Source organism: Anabrus simplex, chromosome 13 (assembly GCF_040414725.1).
Source record: "Anabrus simplex isolate iqAnaSimp1 chromosome 13, ASM4041472v1, whole genome shotgun sequence".
Classification (NCBI taxonomy): Eukaryota; Metazoa; Arthropoda; class Insecta; order Orthoptera; family Tettigoniidae; genus Anabrus; species Anabrus simplex.
The window spans coordinates 8,878,180-8,897,774 of record NC_090277.1 but is presented as its reverse complement, the minus strand read 5'-3'; the positions used below and the strand labels follow the sequence as shown (position 1 = coordinate 8,897,774).

The window sequence follows — 19,595 nt, the reverse complement described above, 5'->3', positions numbered from 1 at the left end:
GAATCTGTGTACCAGCATGACATAATTCTTTGTGTTTTTCCCTATTGAGAACACGAACTAAAGCACGTTTTGTAGGAAGGATAACAGGATAGCTCATCACTCCCTCCTCATCAGTGAAAACGCAGAGTGTGCTAAATCTCTCATCCCTTACATCAACAAAACACTCTTTGTATGAACCTCATCACAGTTTTCTCCGCTCTGGTCGTCTCCTCAACTGATATATCCTAGTTAATTTTTTCTGTCGACAACTGTGCAGAAATCTCAAGATCCACTCCATCATACGAACTGTTTTCCGATAACTCGATAAATAGTCGAGGTGCCACTCTTGCGTATTTGACTTATTTTCTATTGCGATCATAGTATTGACTTTTCTCCTTTTTTCTTCAAACACTTCTTCATCGTTTCTTGTAACTTCGGAGCAGGGCCATTGAGTAGAGGATTGTTTCAGCCATTTCGGACCCTCCCACCATCTCTGTTCCAGTAAATGCTTTGGATCACATCCTCTTGATGCCAGGTCAGCTGGATTCATGGTTCCAGGAACATGTCGCCACTGTTCAGTTGTGGATAATCTTCGGATATCTTGAACTCTATTCCATACGAAAGTTCCCAAGGTTCGTCTAATTTTATCCATGATAACACTGTCGATGAGTCACTCCTAATTTCTTTTGACCTTAATGATGGTAACACTGATGTGGCAAGTCTAACACCTATAGTAGCTGCTAATAATTCCAGACGTGGTATGGTGATCTTCTTCTTGGGTGCCACTCGTGCCTTTGCTTGTACAAGCCGCAGATCCATGTTATCAATCCTCTGTACTCGCAAGAATATAACTGCTGCATATGCGGTTTGACTAACATCGCAGAATATATGTATAGAGATATCTTCAACCGATTGCAGCCTTCCAATAAGACATCTATGAATCTTAATCTCAGGCAGGAGAGGTAGTTCTGCCAACCATTTCGGAAACCATTTCTTTGTCGATTCATTCACCTCAGTGTCCCAGTCCAGCTCAGAAGCCCAAAGTTCCTTCAGAATTAATTTAGGTCAGAGAGATACAGGACATGAAAAACCAATAGGATCAAATACTCTATGAGCAGGTCTTAGAATTGCCCTCTTTGTTATTACATCAGGTATGATATCAATGGCATGTGCCAGATTCAACTCAATAGTATCGTTTTCTTTTTTCCAAACGAGTCCTAACACTTGTGACAGGTTTTTAGTTGTTTTGTCGTGAGAATACTCCCACCCTCGCAGGTTGAAAGATGCCTTCTCCATAATTGTATTTGCCTCCTTCATGAATGAATTGAGCTCAGTTTCATTGTTAACACTTGTAGTACAATTATCCACATAGAAACATTCTTTCAGCCTTTCTATTGTCGGAACCAAGTAGGGATTGTTATCAACTGCTTCTCCATCTCGTTCAGATGGAATTCTATTGTTGCCGACAGCAAGAAAGGAGAACATGCAAGACCGAAAACAACTCTATTATGACGAAACACTTCCATCTTTTCTGTACTTTCCTTATCCCACCAAAAAAATCTTAGAAAGTCACGGTCTCTAGGATGGACGCTTATTGGGAGAAATGCCTTTTCTATGTCCAATATTATCTTCTCTGAACTTCAGTAATGAACTAGGAATCAACTCTATAAGGTTGGGTCCTTTTTCAATACAATCATTTAGAGAAGGAGCGTTCCTCTGTTTCGCAGAGGCGTCAAATACAGGTCTTATCTTGGTGGTGCTGTTCTCTTTCAAGACAGGTCGATGTGGTAAATAGTGTCCGCCATTCGCCAGCTCTTCTTCGGATACCATTGCAATAATTCCTTGCCCCATCCAATCACGTAAGACGCCATCGTATCCCCCATAATGTTGTTCACCTTGTAGTTTCTTGGTGACTGTCTCCAATCTGCACTGAGCTATTTCGCTATTGTCCGGAAGAGGTGGATGTTGCTCGCTCCAAGGTAGACACACTTCATATCTGTCGTTTTCATTCAGCCTCACAGTCTCAAGGAAATTATTCCTAACTCGTTCATTCTTCTCGATGGTAGATTCCTTTTCTGCAGGATCAGTAATTCCAAGAATTTCTAAGTCCCAGAAATCACAAATTTTTGTTTGTTTTGAAAACAATGATGTCGCCAACAGTGACGCTGCATCCCTTCTAGGTTTATTACTTATAATATTTCCTATTAGTGTCCGCCCTAGAACATTCTCAACTAGAACTAGACCACATTGTAGTTGATGTGTCCTCCCAGTAACCAATTCACCTGCGACATCTGCCCTCAGTAGAATCTGCATGGGTCCTCGGTATTGTACGTCTGTTAAACAAATCTTCAGATCCTTTATCTCATCACTCCAAGTACCATTCCTAACATATGGGACATCTTCACAAATTATTTCTTGGCTCAGAACTTGCAGTCCCTTGGAATAGTTTCCTTCTAATCCCCTTAAACTTATGTTGTAACAATCATGCTTTACCTTGGGAACGTACTCCACCAAACAAAGAGTGTATTAGAGTTTCCTTTCCGACTGATTGACCCCATTTGTTCAGCTAGGCCACGCACAATGTAAGATTCAGTAGACCCGGTATCAGTGATCGATCGCACTGTTTTTTGTTCACCCTTACTCATAACAACTGCCAGAGTTTGCAAATATACCTCAGGAGAACAAGAGACGTTAGCCATAGTCTTATCTACATGAGTGGCATCCTCACTAATCGACTTTCTTTCTCCCTCAAAATTATTTTTGAAACACTTTCTTTGTCCTTGTTGCCAAGTTTATAACACATTAGTACCACATGCTTCCCACCACAAACAATACATCTAATAATGGATTTACAAGCTTTACTTTGATGACCTCTCTTTAAACAATTAAAACAACAGTGCTTGTTACTCAAGATTTTCCTTCTTTCCTCCGCAGTCATTTGTTGAGCTTTAATGCATTCTGAACTTGTATCAGGTTTAAGACAAAATACACACTCCTGTCTTTTAGAAATATCAGTAGATAACAAGGCAGAAGCAGTGGGGACATTTGGTTCAGAGGCTTCCCTTGCTTTTTTGCCTCCCTTAATCTTGAGCCCTTGGGATGTATTAATGTTGAACCCTTTCATTGCTAATGATATTCTTTCCTCACTAACAACTTCATTTTGGAGAAAAGCCATGAGCTGTTTCAAACGATCTTTGGAGACAGACTCACATCTGCAAGAAGTATTCCTTTGCCAGGGTCTTAGTAAGTCTCCTGGCAAGGATGATTCAATTAAGAGGTATAGCATTGCAGTGCACTTTTCTGTAGTAACTCCTAAACTTTCCAGAGACCTGAGATCTGATTCTAATATATCATATATAAGCTACTAAGTGTTGGTTTTTCTGTAGAATTTACTGCATTGGTTAAAACTAGCTTCAGTAGTTCACGAACGTCAACTTCTACCTTTAAGTCCTCCCTACCAAATCGAGCTTGAAGACTGTCTATCGCTTTATGATGATTGTCGGCAGTCGGGGGGAAGCTTGTGACTAACTCGTACGCTCTAGAACCTTCTATCATAGCTTGAATGAGATACTGGAATTTATCTTCCTCCCCATGTCCTAATCTTCGTGTATTTTACGGAACTGACTCCAAAAATATAACTAGTCAATTATTTCCCCAGAAAACTTCTTCAATTCTATTTTTGGGAGCCCGTATTTCTTTCTTTCGGCTACATTTTCATTTACTACACTTTGGGTAGAGGAAACCGGCACAGTGTTGTTCAAAAATCTTGTTGCTTTAGCCCTACAGCTCAAGAATTTACGTCTATATTCATCAGTTGATTCTTCCTCATCTGCTATTTAATCAACCTCACAATTATCATATATCATCTGTTGAAATACCAATCCATCTAAATTAGTGATAGTATCATACTTTTCTTGAAGGATTTCTAGTTGTACCTGAATTTCCTCTGTGTCTGGATCACCGTGTTGTAACGATGACATAACCTCGTTGTATACGCGTGTAAATAACCGCCGCTTTACGGTCCTTGCTTTCGTGAGGTTTTCCATCTTTTTTTTCACGGGACTTGTCGCGGTCGCCAAGTAAATGTTAGGTTCACCAATTAAAAATCACAAAACACCCCGCTGAAATCATATATTTTTACTATTTACTCAGAAGAAGAAACAAGCACTTTTATATGTCAGCCATTCACATTTTTTTCAACACCCACACCCTCTCTAACCCAGACATCTCTCTCTACTGCCAACCTTATCATATTAAATTTAATTTCAAATATGTTTACAAACTCAACACTCAGGAAGTGCTTCTGTTACATCACATGTTACTACATTGAAAAGAATTGTAGTTCTAATTGGAGGATCCATACAGTTGGAAGAATTGGCTTTTATTTCTAAATCTTAGCATATTCTCACATAGTTTTCAGAGAATACAGTTTTCTAAAACAGTTTTTTTTCCGGTTATCTCTTTCAGTTTCTGAAGGATCGGGCTCTTGTTTCTGGAGTCAAATATAGTTTGCGTGTGGCTGCATTGCTTATATATCTTCAAATAATTGCATGAGTTGTTGATCTATATCTTCTAAATCCGAATTGTTCTGTTGGTATTTTGGCATCTTCTGTATCCCTCGGTCGATTTGTTAGCATTATTGCTACAAGCTTCAATAACGTGCACTCTAAACTCATCGCAGCTCGTTTCCTTGATCCTTCCTTTGTCGGCATTTCGTCCGTTATTTCGCAATCATACCAACAGGGAAGATTTCTAGTCTCCATTATGCGGGAAGGTATCGCGTCTTTAAGAACACTGTGCAGCATATCATAAAACAGAACTGCTGCGTCAAAGGATGAACAGGATTCGAGCAAGTTCCACGGAGAGCGGGAAGTACAAGGGTTGGAACTTAAATAGTGGCAACACTGCTGTGGAGACGTTATATAACGGAATCTAATATTGTCGCTTATAGCACACGTTGGTTACATACCTACCTTACCTCAGAGCAAATGGACTCGCCCTCCCCATATCACCTGGGTGCGTACAAGAGAAACACAGTCACTTGTGAGCTAGTGGTCTAACGTAACGTTGTCACTAAATTTCCCAAACAGGAACAACGGAGTTGGATCAAGATTGAATTTGCCAGAGGTCGTACAGCACGACTGTGTCATCGAGGTCTTCAAGAGGCTTGCATTGCCTTACAGAACAAGGACACGTTGGGTAAAAGCCTTCAACGATGGTCAGCAAACTGTGGCGGACATTTATCAGGCAGGTCCGGCTCCTTGGCTAAATGGTTAGCGTGCTGTCCTTTGACCACAGGATTCTCGGGTTCGATTCCCGGTGGGGTCGGGAATTTTAACCATAATTGGTTTCTTTCGCTGACACGGGGGCTGGGTGTATGTGTCGTCCTCATCACGACGCGCAGCATGTGCAATGCTGAGTGATGTTCGTGATATGCGTTTTCCATGACATGTCATCATCGAAAGTAACGCCGAGGACGTGAATGGTATGTTAGTATTACATAACCTTATAGATGGAATCTCTGGTCGATTGACCTTCGCGAGTAGTTTCGGGTATCCAAGGATGATGGCTTACGTTTTTGCTGGGTTTAACGTAAGACCACATCTCAAAGACCAAGAAGAAAACAATATTAGATCCTGATTGATTTCGTCTATGGCCGAAAATATTCGATATGGAGATGTATGTAGTTACTTTTGTACATCATCGGCGTAAATATGGTATTTGCAGTGCGTTAGGTTTTGGGAGACATCATTAATGTAAATAGAAAAAATAAGGAGTCCTAACACCGATCCTTGGGGCACACCACACTGCACGGACCGCCAAGTTGAATTGTTTATCCTATCTGTAACACACTGCCGTCGGCCATGCAGGTAGGAATGCAACCAAAGGAGGGCACTGTCTGAGAAATGGAGGGAATATAATTTCGAGAGCAAAATGTCAATATCAACAGAGTCAAAAGCTTTGCTCAAGTCTAGGAGTATTTAAACTGTCACTTCTTTGTTGTCCATTGCTTCTCCAATGTCTTCTGTGGCCTTCAGTAGTGCTGCTGTAGTACTGTGTGCTTGACGAAAACTAGATTGTACGGGCTCAAGTAAATTGTATGTCGTCATGTTGTCAGTTATTTGTCTATGAGCGATGAACTCTAGCGTTTTGGATAAAGCAGAAAGTATGCAGATGGCTCTGCGGTCAGATGGTTCAGAAGGAGAAGCTACTTTTTTAGAGGACGTATAATGTCCGCTTTCCATCTTTCGGGAAATGTGCTGTTAACAAGGGAAGAGCTAATTGTGTTAACTAGTGCAGGTAATATCACGTCCAGATTAATTTTCATCATCTCAATTCCTATGCTGTCATTTCCTTTCACCGTTGATATCCGATGTATAGCAAGCCTGATCTGTAAGTGGTTTGCTGGACGGAAGTAGAAGTTTCCTCTACCTGTTCGCGTCTTGCCATAATTCCTGTCAGAAGCTTCCTGTTTCAGGGCTACATGTAATGTGCAGTTAGATGAAAAATATCGTTCAGTTTTTTCAAGGGTATAACTCGAGCCGTCTTTTCAGGGGCATGTCTGTCGCACAGCTCTGTCATATGTTGATTGAAACGTGCCACTTTTTCGTAATCATATTTGAGTAATCAATGTCTGAATATTGTATTTGAGTCTCTAGATCGCATAAAAAACCCCGCATTCGTCGGCTTATATACTACACCCATAAGACATTTTACTTCACTCACAATTATTTCCAAAAACATGAACTCAGGTTTTCGCTCGTACGGTCCACGAGACCTACAGATTTTTTTGGGGCGTAGTCTGGTTGTAACATATGCGGCGGTACCCCCGGAGGGCTTATTTAATCTATAGGATCTATGCATGTATAACCCGCCAGCTGCAGTCTTTATATTACGTGGTGTGATTTTAACCAAGATTCGAAAATTAATATTGCGTGGAAACTGTGAGGCATAAATAGAGCTTGAATTTCGCCCATTTGCGGCTCAGCAAGGACGCTTCGAGCGTTTATTTGGCATACCTTTAAAGCATTTCTGTACGGAGAATGCTTGTGGTTAATAATGTATCTTGTCGACTGGGAATGGCAAGAGAGCTCAGATGACAATAGGTGTGTGTTGCCTGCACAGCTGGTTCCCGCGACATTGGGGGAGGGTGCAGTAAGTGAATGTTTGTTAGGAAGAGGGGAGCCTGTTCGTTTGTCTCAAGGTCGTTATCAGAGGGGCTGAGCGCATTTGACTCCAGTTTTTCCACTGTCAATTTATATTTTTATGTAACTTACGATGTTCTCAGTTATACTGGAGATGATTATGGAAATAATGGGAATGTAACTAACAACATGCAGCAATCAATACGATAATGGCAATATAGCAATAATGTACGTGGAAATAAATGCGATAAAAAAGGCACTGGACCAAGTCTACTGCTGCTAACACCAATCTATCACTACAGCAAGCAGAAGTAAACTATATTACTAATTACGTTCTAATAGAGAGTTAAGGTAAAAAATTATTTTGCACTACAAGGATAAATCTGAACTTACACAACAATCGAAATACAAAAATATTGTGACCCTTTCTCCCGCATATCACTTTAGTTCATTTAACTGTTCCATAGTGCACACTTTATACTTATTTGACCCTATTTTTATGTTAATTTGTCCATCAATGCTCCATACCTGTCGTACTCCAAACCTCGAAATTGCCTCCTTAAGGACTGCTAGCCTTGTTGCAGTCAGATCCTCCCTCATTGTGACCGCCGTTCCCTTGAGTCCTCTTTTCCTGTGGAAGATTTCACTCCGCATCCGGTAGAAAACGAATTTCACTATGAGATGTCGTGGCTTCGCGCCCAGTCTTCCAATGCAATGGCTCCTGTCAATGTCCCGAAGAGCAAGGTTGACAACAAGATCTCTTGCGATGCTAATTGCTATGACGTCGGAACCTTCACCTAGACATTGAGGGATTCTCATTACCAAGCGAGGAAACTGAGGAGACATACACAACACCAAACGGAAGCAGCCTTTTCATCTTATCTTTGGTAAAGAGAAACAGCAATAAGGGATTATCTACCAGTAGACAATAATCTATCAGGAAACACAGATCTGTCCATCAAAACCAAAAACAAGAAACTACCATCGCGATAAATGAACAAGGATAAATTTAAAACCTATTCTGTAACAGTGCCAATAATTGTAAAAGAAATGGAACGTGGTAACTAAAACGAATTCCTTCAATACGCAGAAGAAATAATAAAACAAGTGTCAGTACCGATTCGTTAAACGTGCTTGAAGTGATAAAGGCGTTATTAGATTCGTGCTGAATTTAAGTATGTGCAGTTAACTAAAGTAAACACTCGGTGTTCTACTAGCAAGCCTTCATAATGGGTCCTAAGAAGCTTCCCCAAGCCAGCCCGCGTGATGGCGCCAGCATACAAGAACTCGGTAAGCAGGCCGTAGACGAACAGATACAGCCCCTAATGTCACAGCTCCAGGAACTAAGAGCGGAGTACAAGGGAACTGTCAAACTATGACAAGAGCAGCTTCAGGCAAAGGGCAGGAAACTTGTGAAAATCAAAAGTGACTTTAAAAACAGGCAAGATCAACTGGAGCAATACCAGCGGCGGCAATGTATCCGTATTTTCGGCATTCCGGAATGTCTAGGTGGTTAACTACCATCTCTACTTTTTTTGCTTCCAACATCTTTCAGATAGTTACATTGTTACATACCGGGCGATTTGTCCGTGCGGTTAGAGGCGCGCGGCTGTGAGCTTGCATCTGGGAGATAGTACGAACCCACTGTCGGTAGCCCTGAAGATGGTTTTCCGTGGTTTCCCATTTTCACACCAAGCAAATGCCAGGGCTGTACCTTAATTAAGGCCACGGCCGCTTCCTTCCAACTCCTAGGCATTTCCTATCCCATCGTCGCCATGTGACGTCACAGTGTCGGTGGGACGTTACGCCACTAGCAAAGGGAACATTGTTACATAGTAAAAACTGTTTATTGTTTTCAATCCTTTAATATACGAGAGTCTGGCATGAGAAATGGCAATGTGTTTTCTGTATATTTCAGGGTGGAGAAATTTCCAATACTGAACCAAGTCCCGTTGCAGTCGGAAAAACTTCACGAGTGTACTGTTCGCAAGAAGTCTTTTTCCCTAAGTCTTCACGTTCAAGAACGCCTGCATTCGAAGTTTCACGAACGGGCGTACCAGTGTAGCGTCTGCGATAAGTCTTTCCTCAGACGAGCCAACCTTACAATACACCTAAGATTTCACTCAGGAGAACGTCCATACCAATGTACGATATGTAAGAAGTCGTTTGCTGAAAACGGTACCCTCAAGAAACACATCCTTTCGCACGCCGAGAAACGGCCGTACCAATGTGCCGCCTGTGATAAGTCTTTTGTGACGCCAAGTTTACTTAAAACGCATATATTATCACACTCTGGTCATCGACCGTTCCTCTGCACTATTTGTGAAAAGTCCTTTGTCAGACAAGATCACCTTAAAACCCACATGAGATTGCATTCTGACGAACGTCCGTTCCCTTGTACCGTCTGTGATAAGTCCTTCCGCCGACGAGAACATCTTCAAACACACATCAAATCGCACTCTGGCGTACGGCCTTACCATTGTACTGTCTGCCGAAAGTGCTTTGGGAAGAAATGTAATTTCATTACGCACACGAGATTGCACTCTGCTGATCGGTAATACCATTTAGTGTCTGCGATAAGTCCTTTGTCACACATTGCAGTCATGAAAAATTTTTTTATCGCACTCAGCAGTACGGTCACAATAGGATACTATCCACAAAAGATGATTTGCATCAAAAACGCTCGTAATGAAGACATTTCTCACTTAGCCGAATGGACTTACCAGTGCACTCTCTTCGAACGGCCATATCACTCGTTCAGCGCACGTTGTTAGTATCAAAACTTGCTCTCTTACTGTTTAGTCCATAAAGATCAGTTGTTTGCTAGAATTCATTTTTGGAACGAAGTATTATAATGAAGAAAAGCAGTTTTATTTCGTGGAAGAACCGTAGGATTGTACTATAACCTGGATGAATTTATCGAGACGATGCTATCTCAAAACGAAGCTCCTATCTTCACTGTGCAGTTTACCGTTCGCAGTACACATGTTAGAATTGGGCTATTTCACTCCGAAAATCGAACATACGGTTGTTTTTTTCTGCTGGAAGTCGTTTACTGGACGATGCTGTCTTAAACATCACTTGCTATCGTCAATCTGGAGACTGGATTGTTGAGCAACTTTCCCCGGACGTAGATTACATTGACGTGTATAAATGCTCCAATTTTATTACTACAGGCGTCATATTGTCCCTGTACAAGCACCATATCTATAATTCCCCAAGGTACTCAGCGGATCCTAGGCGTGTTTAGTCCGCGGCTGATAAAAATAATTATACTTGAGTCAAATTGCACATCGAATAGTAGTTAAGGGGAACCCCATATGGTATTGATGGTAAGACAAGGGCACTGGGATAGGCAGACCGCAATTTATGATTGATGAAATTAGTTATTAATTTAGACATCATATGTTATAGAACCAGAACAATAACATTGTTTACATTAAATCAGCCTTCATATCTCTTGTTACGGCCGTCTTAAAAAAGGATATCTAATAACCGACACCCGCGCTTAATATTAAATTTACCAGGCAGGGATTTTATTTTATTAACTGGTGTAACTCTTACGATACTTTGCACTTTAGAATGACAACTCGGATTTCATATCTGCGCCTGTCATCACAATGGAAACTACAGAGAAAATAATACAAGTAACTACACACAACAACTCAATTGTGAATTCAGGCAGAAATGCACACAACTCCCGCTGGAGTGGACTGAAACCACATAAAAATCACATATCAGCAAGGCAATACAAGTAATAAATCCACACATGTCAAATTATCTAACACAATAAATCATGCCGTTTCACTGCTACAAAGACCTCAAATTTCCGTGGAAGGACGTAGAATTATAAAAATCAATCCCTGTAATTCCTGTAATAAAATGCGTGACACTCGGGATATGCAGGTCATTGGACTTTATTCGAGCTGAATTTCAAGGTTGTTTGTTTAAGTAACGACACGTCACGTCACAAAAAAATAATGGCAGATGGTGTATAGTCATGAAATACGATGATCGTGGTTTTTGCGGCATTAGGAGGAGAATTTTAGCAGTTTAACAGTCGTAAGTGTGATACATTTTTCTGAATTGTACAGTTATTCATGTCAGAGTGTTCGTGAAGTGTTCAGTGAAACCTGAAGCGAAATATCTACATAAACAGCCACGCCCCCAACGTTAAATAGGTGCCAATAGAAGCCCTTGTGAAGCAAGCAGTGCAGGAAGCGCTGAGCAGGAAGAAAACTGTCAGCACACTTGCCACCATAATCTAAGACCAGGTGACAAAGACAGTTGTAGAGCAACTGAAGGGAACCATAAATTTCAATACGAGTGTGATCGAGGAACTAAAGCGTACGCTGGAAGAAAGAGACACGACCATAAGGGCATTAAAAAGGGAGCTGAAGATTAAAACAGGCAGTTCAGAGTAGTATCAAAGAAGAAAGTGATTGCGTGTGTTTGGTGTGAAAGAAACTGCAGGAGAAGACACGGGCAATATTGTCATTGATATTGCTCGTGAAATTGGGGTGGAACTTTCAGTGGACGAAATAGACCGATCGCATAGGTTTGGGAAAATTCAAAATGGCCGTCTGAGACCCATAATTGTGAAGTTTGTTTGGTCCCGGAAAATAAATGCAATGTTTGTACACAAAGAGAACCTCAAGGGTACAAACAGAACAATTAGAGGGGACCTAACCCCAGAGAGACTGCGGCTTCTATAGGACGCTGTAAGTAAGTTCAGTGAGCGGGACGTGTGGTCAAAGGATGGCATAATTTATGTTAAGCACGGAACTCGTAAAATACCTGTGTCAAACCGCGAAGATCTCGATCGTATTCGCTAACCATGAGCCGACATTCTGTAAACTGAATACCGCTGTGTAGAACGTTAATCAGAATTTCAACTGTAGCTATAGTCTACATTTTTATCATTAATTTCAATTTTTAGTTTCCTAATTTTGTCTAGTGTAGTTTTCCTTTTATATCTACAGTTAAATTTCAAGGTCGCAGCCACAAGCAACCAGGAAACAAATGCCTCTAGTTTCAGCCTCTCCAACCCACAGTCCCAAGCAGGTCATACCTATATCTCCCAGCCCCCACCCTAAGTACCGCTAATCAACTTCAAGGCATTCTTTTGCTTTACCCTACCTCCTTACAAATAGATTATGTAAACACTCAGAGCAATCTCCCACATTAACCAGAATTCTCTGAGATATTCTCAGCCTCCTACCTGCATGCCATACCATTCTCTGAGTCATGGTTGCATCAGTCTATCCCTTCATCTGTTGTTAGTATGAATGGTTATTCAATAGTTAGGAATGATAGGAGTGGTAAGCTCGGTGGAGGAATCGGTATGTATATAAGCGATGATATGAACTATAATGTAATATTAAAATCCCCCAGTTAGTTCTCCAATGGCCCTGAATTTTTTTCGTTGAGCACATAGTCCGCGGCACGAAGTATTCGGTGTAGTGTATCGTCCACCAAAGACTGGTAACATCACAAATCTGGAGGAGGCCCCACATGACCTAACACCCAGGTATGAGCATCTGATTTTTATAGTAGACTTTAATACAGACTTGACAAACAAATCTTCCGAAACAAAAGGATTGACTGAGATGTTTCCATCCATTCATTTTTACAATACTACACTTAAACCCTACACATCATGTTGCCAACACACGTACGCTCCTTGATGTAATAATTACTAATAATACCAACCGAATCCTAACTCGTGGAGAAATCCCCGTTCCCGATCTATCCCGACATTTTATGGTTTATGCTGCGTATTCCTTGAAGTGCCATACATTCACGCCCAAATTAATTACATATAGAGATTTTAAACATTTTAGTGAAGACGCATATTTGAAGATGCTCTTAACATACCTGGCACAACATTCAGTTCATAAATGACATTGGCGGAAAAGTAAATCATTTTAACGAACTACTTCTGATTTTGTATGCCAGACATGCACCCCTATGCACTGTTGGGGTAAAGAGACCTTCGAACCCATGGCTTTCCCAAGACATACGCGAACAGATGAAAATAAGAGGTGCAGCCTATAATTATTACGTGAAATATCCTACATCTGACAATTTTGGAAAGTATAAGAAACTCCAAATCAGACCAACACAGTTAATTAGAAATGCAAAAATACGCCACTCTTGTGATATTTTGAACACCCGAAATTATAGTCAGATTTGGATATCTCTTCGCGAAATGGGATTATGCAAAAACAAAACAAATGACAACAACTGTAACGTACCACTAGCTGACCTAAACTCATACTTTAGCTCACGATCCTCTCAGATTGACGAACAGACCAAAGCAGCAGTAATTAACAGAATATCCTTAAAAGCAAGACAATAGCGAGCAGTTCTACTTTTCTCATGTGACCCCCAGTGACGTTAGGGGCGTCTTCAGTGAAATAAAGTCAGGGACCACTGCCCATGATGGAATCAACCTGTCTCTTTTAAAAATAATCATAGACATCATACTTCCAACGGTCATGCATATAATTAATAACTCACTCATGACTGGAGTCTTTCCTTCGAATTGGAAACATGCAATCATCCGACCTTTCCTTAAAAACAACAACCTCAACAGTACCGAAGATTATCGTCCTGTTAGTATCCTTCCTATATTAGGAAAAATATTGGAGAAAATAGTACATAAGCAAATGACTGAATATCTTATACCGTACAACTTACTTGACAAATATCAATCGGGATACAGACAAAACCACTTGAACGACTTATCTGAGATGTTGACCAATTGTAAATATCACCTGTATGCAGACGGTATTCAATTATATATTCACACAAAGCCTAATGACTTAAACAATTCAATCACTAAGTTAAACGAAGACCTAGCAAATGTTAATGACTGGACTAGCAGATATTTCCAATATTTGACTACAGATATGTAGTTTATAATAGTATGAGCAAAACACTTTCATGTCGACTACAGCGAGCCTACAATGCTTGTGCTCGATTCGTATTAAATATCCCAAACCAAACTCATATTAGCCCTTTCAGCTGTCATGGCTAAGATTGACTGAACGACATAAATACCACGCTGTTTCCTTTCTCCACAGTATTCTGCAAACAAGCAAACCAGACTATCTTAGAACAGACTTTAAATATCTCTCCCCTTCCGATAGAGCTCCCTCAAGGTCATCAACTCATTCCCTCTTGTCCATTCCCATTCACCACAGTAACTCGTACAGCAACTCATTCATACCTGCTACCGTATGTTCCTGGAACTCAATCCCAGCTGAAATTACAGGCATTGGCAATCTGAGGCTATTTAAAAGGAAATGTTTAATTTAGTACTCAAATATGTAAAAACTAGATCTCACTAAAGTAAAAAAGTGATAATTAGTTTTTAATTATCAACAAGGATACAAAATTATAGAGGTTAAGTAAATTAATTTTAGTGATTTTTAGAAATATGTGTGAAAATGATTTTATGTACATTATTCTGTAAATTGTATAAAGCTGTTGTATAATATGTGTTGGCATAATAGCAGGCTTCATAGCCTGAGCCCCACCAATAAGAAAGGCAATAAACTAAACTAAACTAAACTGTGGACTTTGTCGGCCATAAATTCTACGCCGTTTCCTGAAATTACTTACACCGGGCGAGTTGACCGTACGGTTAGGGGCGCGCGGCTGTGAGCTTGCATCCGGGAGATAGTGGGTTCGAATCCCACTGTCGGCAGAACTGAAGATCGTTTTCCGGGTTTCCCATTTCCATACCAAGCAAATGCTGGGGCTGTGCTTTAATTAAGGCCACGCCGCTTCCCTCCAACGCCTTGGCTTTTCCTATCCTATCGTCGCCATAAGACCTATGTGTGTCGGTGCGACGTAAAGGGACTAGCAAAAGAAAGAAATAACTTACATTACTCACAACTAATACACTACACTTGAATCCCCACTGTATTGGGACGAATGGAGAAGTTATGAATACTGCAATAATCAGTCTTCAAGAATACCAACATCCAGGACATTCGGGAATTATATAAAGGTCGCATTAATACACAATAAACCCCCCTTGGGAGACAAATATTACCCTCGCTGGACAATCTACTGCGAATTAACGACTCAGAGATCCATGCTCCCAATTCTGCTAAATAAACCCTGGAATCGAATCCCTAAAAGAAAAACAACGCTCTGGCCTCCTACAGGTACAGGCGGACACAGATATGCTGCAAACAATAATATCCTAGACTAGTCTAAACATGTACGGGTAGATTACCCTGGCCTTTCATGAAGAACAATCTTCCCTTAACTCACGGAATCAAATAATCTCACGTCCTGAATTCGTTTAATTGATACCCAATAGATAAAGCCTCACAACGTACAATTCTCCCAGTACGGTCTTTGATTATCTCGTAAAGATCGTACTCGCGTTTATTGAATGTCGATTAATCTAAATTTCAAATCATGAAAAATGAAAATTAACGGTCGTTAACTAAAGTGACGTATAATAATAGTAATAATAATAAACCTTCATTTGATGACTAAAAGCCCGTTAACATCACACAATGTGAAATTTTGATCTCGCTGACTCATTAACTATTCCTCTCACTCAAGATTATGATAACACCATCACTATGCGAACATACCAAATACATATTTACGTATGGAAATTCGAGTGAAGACTATCAATTGGTGGATATTGAATCTCCGCGAAATAAACATGCACACTCGTGCAATCCATTTCCTGCAATCTCGATGTCCCTGACCTGACTTTAAACAAGAGATTCTGTGAATCTGTTCTCACTCATACGAATGCATGGTAAACTCCGACTCCATATTTGCCTTTATAAGTCCTCCTATTACTCTACTGAATATAATATAAGAAGTGCTTCTCAAATTATTCCCGTTACATTTACATGTACAATGCATCTCCATGAAATATAACAGAAAAATAAGTTAGGATAAATGAACAAAATAAAATCACACTGACCCACCCGGCTCAAAACATGAAATTACCAAAATATGACTTCATGCAATACTCATTACTTACTGTACTGTACAATATTTAAAATTAACAGAATGAAAATGCCTGCATTTACATAAACAACCATTACATTGTTCTATTAAGTTAACCTATTCCCTTGGCGATGAAGTATGCTCTACCCATCACAAAAATATATTACAATGAGTACTCTTCACCACCGGCCACACTACCCCACTGATTTACTGATTACCCACCACTCAGGTAGCATCATGGCTCCTGGTTGAATTTCCAACTGTCATTTTGATCGTTCTTGCTTGAACGCCTGCTTACTACATAGCTCTTGGCATAGTGACCTCGCTTACTCTTATCATTCCCAACAAGTTTATTAGATGGTGTGTGCTTCTTGTAATTAGCTGTCTGAATGTTCTGGCTACATTCCTAAGCTCCATTTTCATCTGGACCTGACATGGACACTCAATGATTACAAAGTTGCACTCTTGTAAAGAATCATCTTGCTTCTTACTGTATTCCTTCTCAAACTGGACATGCAAAGTTCGAAATATCCGTTCATTGATGACTGGCTGGTGTCTTACTGACAAAAACTTTTCACGGGCAGTATTTCTGTGCATAGTTAATAGTTCCTCTGTAATTACACTCTCCACTTAATAGTCAAATGTTCACTAACTCCCATTATCATAACTTCCCCTGAGAGCAAATTTCCTGCATTTCACTAATGCTAAATGACATGAAGACGGAAGTATTTCTAACTGCGAACTGACTCTACATAAAGACTCCAGACGTGAAGAACATATACGATCTAGACGTTTGTAGTTACCGCAACTCCTTGATACCAACGACGTAGCGCATGCTCATTCGTCGCACCAAGTCCAACCTATGTCAGTCTTAATTGAATATTAGCATGGCGCTGGTTTCATTTAGTACGTCCATCTCTCTCCTCTCTGTACCAATCACATCAGGTACGTCCTGCTGCTCACCTCACGCCGGGCGACATGTTAATCCACCCGTTATCGTCTCTATACTTCGCTCCGCGCCTCTCTAGCTTCAGATGTAACTTTGGCAAGGTCGCCCTGGTTGGCAACAAGTACAGCCGTTCCTTTCTCTCCTGATGCGAAGTACGCTTGTCTAATATTCTCTCCCAGATTGTTGCGCTACGGCTTCCAGTCCACTTGTCACATGTATAACAGAATCTTTATGAGGACTATTCTTTTCGATGTATTGGTAAATTATCCAAGAAGTTCGCAGTGTAAACAGACGTGAACGCTCAATGAGGGCTCATTGTGTAAGTGCCTGCAGAAAGTCATTTAACCGTCATAGCAATCTTAACTCAGACCTGGTGAGGCACTCTGCAAGGCGATGTTATATTATGTGTGTGTGTACTATCATTGAGAAGTCGTTTTCCATACGATCGTCCCTTAAATGACACCCAGTATCTCACACCTAAAACCGAACTCCCTGTAATTCAATCTGCAGGAAGTCCGTACTCATGTAGTATTCCCGATCATATGGCCCTTCTCTTTTGCACTGCGGTCTACATTATGCTTCCCTCCAGGGGTAAGGTGGTTTGTGATTGTGTTTATTCTTTTTACTTGCTAAATTATATGTTAATAATAAATAATGTTATTGCTTTTAAGTGCCCGTTTTCGGACAAGCCGATGTGCGGAATGGTATTTTGCAGCACTTCTTGTACGTGCCAGTAAATCTACCGACATGACGACGACGTCCTTGACCACCTTCATATACCACCTGTCCGTGTCAGAACTGAATCCGCCAAGCTGGTGTCGGAAGGTCAGCGCAGTAACTGTCTGAGTTAATCCGCCCAGATCGACTATGGGATTATGAGGTAGGATGGAGGGAAGGACACTATCAGTTACTCTACGGTAAGGAAAATTCAAATGGTAATAAATGTTAATATTACTGCGTAGATCGATGCCGCAATTAGCAATACAAGACAATAAAGGAGATTGTCGTCCATCAATGTACTAGAAGGAACGAGTTATTATCCTTCAACAATGGCCGGTTCCTAAGAAGAGCGCTAAGCTTATTGAATCCGACCCAGAGAATATACCATATACCAAAGTATATTCTGTTTATAAATTCAAATTTTAACCCTTACGAACTTCGAAGTAATTTTTCAAGTACTAAGTGACATTTCTATGCAAGAATATAGTAATAGTAATGTTATGTTAAAGATGACGAAAGAATGTCATAGTTATATCGTACCTCTTCAGTTGTTACACTGCAGATAATACATCCTGTAGTGGTCCTTTGTCTTATTCGTCCTTCATATTATTTAATCAAATAAAATTTAATCATATCTATAACTATCTCTTTGCAGCTTGAAGGGAATAGTGTAAGAGATATAAGAAATGACATATCTCATATAAGCAAAAAATTAGGTGCGCCCATCCGGAATTCCCCAATATAAGGCTGCTCCCACCAGCCACTTAACTCCGGCAGAAATAGTACAATACTACAACTGGAAATATAACCTCATGCTGCACTAATCTACCTGAAAATAATACAATACGGTCCGCAGGTAAGTATTCCGCATGTTCAAAACATGATATATTCCGCTTGGTGTCACCATCCTCGGATATTCGTCTCACATTTGTGTTGCTGCAGTTAAATTAAAAGAAATAATTCTATACTCACATATTCCTCCCACCATATGCAATAGAAAATAATTATTTTGACATGATCTTAATTCCAGTATCTCAAATTCTCATTCATTTAGAAGATCTTTCACTCACGTTAAAACAGTTACACATCTTATAGAAGATGCAGCTTTTATTTTAGTAGGATCTATACGATACTTTGCTTTACATTATCGCGGTAGGTTAATACTATTTTTCTGTTCTTTCTCATGATTTAAACTGGAAGACCCTATGTCAGACATCAAACCTCAATGTTGTACACAACAAATCCACGTTCCCTGCAACATTATCTACACTTGGAGAACATTTTCAGAATTCCGTCCCGTTTCTCAGTATAATTCATCTCACTCCACCAATAATTTTGTGGCTTCTCGTTTATTTATAATGTGTCGCTAGGTTTGGCTGGCCGAACAAGGATAAAGGGCAAGGTATATTCATGAGTTGACCCAGTTTTGAAGACGTTAGGTCCAAATTACGGTAATTGTGAAGAGAGAGTTCGCACATGATTAGGCAACTCATGCGGAAGTGTAAGCAGTCTTACTTGTTTGGAGGCTGCAACTAAGGGTCAAGATTACACATGAAGAGACATGTAGAATTAGATTATGCAAGCGTTGCCATTGGCTAACCTCACACAATACGTTCCCATGAAGAGTTGGCAGGCACTCGCTTTGTGCAACAGCCACAGGATGGAAGGGACGCGCGTCAAAGCTGAAACATAATCAAGGTTACATAAGTTTTTACTGTTGCACTTAAATGAGCTATTCAAAACTTTGCTCATTATACTGCATATAAAATTATCTCTGAAATAAATATAATTTACCACCACGTTCTAACACT

At 40.3% G+C, this 19,595-nt stretch overlaps 1 protein-coding gene across 1 annotated transcript in view; it reads left to right on the top strand.

Moving 5' to 3' along the window:
* LOC136884824 (zinc finger protein 32-like) overlaps nt 1-19,203 on the top strand; it is a 74,629-nt gene extending 55,426 nt beyond the window's left edge. The window contains exons 4-5 of the mRNA XM_068230163.1: nt 9,043-9,345; nt 19,155-19,203. Of these exons, the coding sequence (XP_068086264.1) occupies nt 9,043-9,345; nt 19,155-19,203 (352 nt within the window). The remainder of the gene's footprint in view (nt 1-9,042; nt 9,346-19,154) is intronic.
* Nucleotides 19,204-19,595: the final 392 nt, after the last annotated feature.